At 61.9% G+C, this 1,725-nt stretch overlaps 1 protein-coding gene across 1 annotated transcript in view; it reads left to right on the top strand.

The window, feature by feature from the left end:
• Positions 1 to 6: 6 nt before the first annotated feature.
• The window catches only part of SLC27A4 (solute carrier family 27 (fatty acid transporter), member 4), a 12,664-nt gene continuing 10,945 nt past the window's right edge, over positions 7 to 1,725 (top strand). Inside the window, exons 1-2 of the mRNA XM_006768509.2 lie at positions 7 to 141; positions 1,443 to 1,609. Of these exons, the coding sequence (XP_006768572.1) occupies positions 1,449 to 1,609 (161 nt within the window). The 5' untranslated portion in view covers positions 7 to 141; positions 1,443 to 1,448. The remainder of the gene's footprint in view (positions 142 to 1,442; positions 1,610 to 1,725) is intronic.

The following is a 1,725-nucleotide window of genomic DNA, read 5'->3' as shown; positions in this document are numbered from 1 at the left end:
TGCAGGGCGCAGAGCTGGCGAAGGGAACCTGAGACCCGGCTCTGCGCGCTCAGGGTCGGCTGACGCCCCCCGCGCTCCCCACCCCGCTGCCGCTGCCGGGCCGCATCTGGACAGGGCGCCGCGCGGCGGGGCCGACGCTGGGTGAGCATAGACCAGGCGAGTGAGTCCCGGGGCGGGGGAATGTGCCCGGCCCGTCGGAGGCAGGTGTGACGGTGCCGGCCTCGGGTGAGGGGCGCGCCCTGCTGCTGTCTCCTTGCCGGCCGCTCTGCTGCTACCCTGGCTCTTTAGGGGCCAGGGCTGTATGCAGTGACCGACCTGGGATAGGGGCCCGAGGCACTAGGCATCCCCTTCTCTCCACATTCCATCTCCCAGCCTTCCGGGACGGGCTCCTACCCTTGGCTCCGGCGGCTCTGGAAGGCCAGAGGTCTGAGGACCTGGGAGATAGATCCTGGCTTTGGAGTTGGGGTCGCTAGTTCGGTACTACCGGCTTTTTCTTTCCGCGTGAAGGAGCGGGAGGTGGTCTGTAAGGGCTCCCTGTGGTCCAGACCATGTCCTCATTCCGGCTCGGGGGCTCTCCGGCTACATTACAGCCGTGACCTTCACCCCCTCCCCAGGAATAGGACCTGAAGGAAAACTCAGCCCTACCTGCCGCGCTCTTGAGCAGATCCGTGAAGAGCCAGGAATAGAACCCAAGCGCTCTAATCTCAGCCCAGCCAGGTTTTCCCCTCCCCCTGAGCCCAATCCCCCAGTATTCATCCGAGTGGCTTGCTGAGTGTGTGTGTGTGGCGGTGCCTTCAAGGCCCTCTTTCTCTCAATCATCTTTTCCTTCTGGGCGATCACCTCTCAGGCACCTCCGGACTCTACCCCGTTTGCTCTGTCGCCCCCTATGGGCCAGCAGAGGCAAGGCGCTGCCGGAGCCTCTGGGCAGAGACGGGGCTAGGGCCCCTTCCCAGGAAGCTGCCCCTCTGGGTGTTGGCTTGGCCTGGTCATCCACACAACCTGCCTAGGTCTTTGGGTATGGAGTCGAGCCAGGGGTGCTTACGTCAGTACCCCTCTCCCAGCCATTTTGGTTAGGGACCCTAGATGTTGGGAGAGTGGACTGTCCTATTTTGGCGGGAAAGGTTTCTGAGAGCAGGTCCCACACCCATTGCACAGCGGGGGAAACTAAGTCCTAAAGTAGGAAAGGGACTTGCCCAAGGTCACTCGGAGGATTATGGGCAGAGATGGGACAAGGGCGCTAGCACCTAGCCTCCTGCTTGTCACTTCTGGAACGCCTCACCTCTCCTCCAGTGCCTCTAGCCCGCCCCTTCCAGGCAGTCCTCTCACTCGGTATTGCCAAGACACACTACAGGTTGACCCATGGGATCATAGCGGCCTGGCTGACCGGGCCAGGAAGTGGAGAGCTTGGACATTTGAATCCACTGACTACCCTGTGCTCACAGGCCACAATGCTGCTGGGGGCATCTCTCCTGGGAGTGTTGCTATTCTCCAAGCTGGTGCTGAAACTGCCCTGGACTCAGGTGGGGTTTTCCCTGCTGCTCCTCTATCTGGGCTCTGGCGGCTGGCGCTTCGTCCGGATCTTCATCAAGACCATCAGGCGCGATGTTTTGTGAGTACCCGGTTTAGCCCTTCCTGGAGTCTCCCACGCCTCTCTGGGCTCCTTGTCCACAAACTTTCTGCAGAACAGACCCGGGGCCTCTACCAGCACAGGGTAGCTAGGCCCCA

Source organism: Myotis davidii, unplaced genomic scaffold (assembly GCF_000327345.1).
Source record: "Myotis davidii unplaced genomic scaffold, ASM32734v1 scaffold142, whole genome shotgun sequence".
NCBI lineage: Eukaryota > Metazoa > Chordata > Mammalia > Chiroptera > Vespertilionidae > Myotis > Myotis davidii.
The sequence above is the reverse complement of the archived record's forward strand: the minus strand, read 5'-3'. Positions and strand labels throughout refer to the sequence as shown.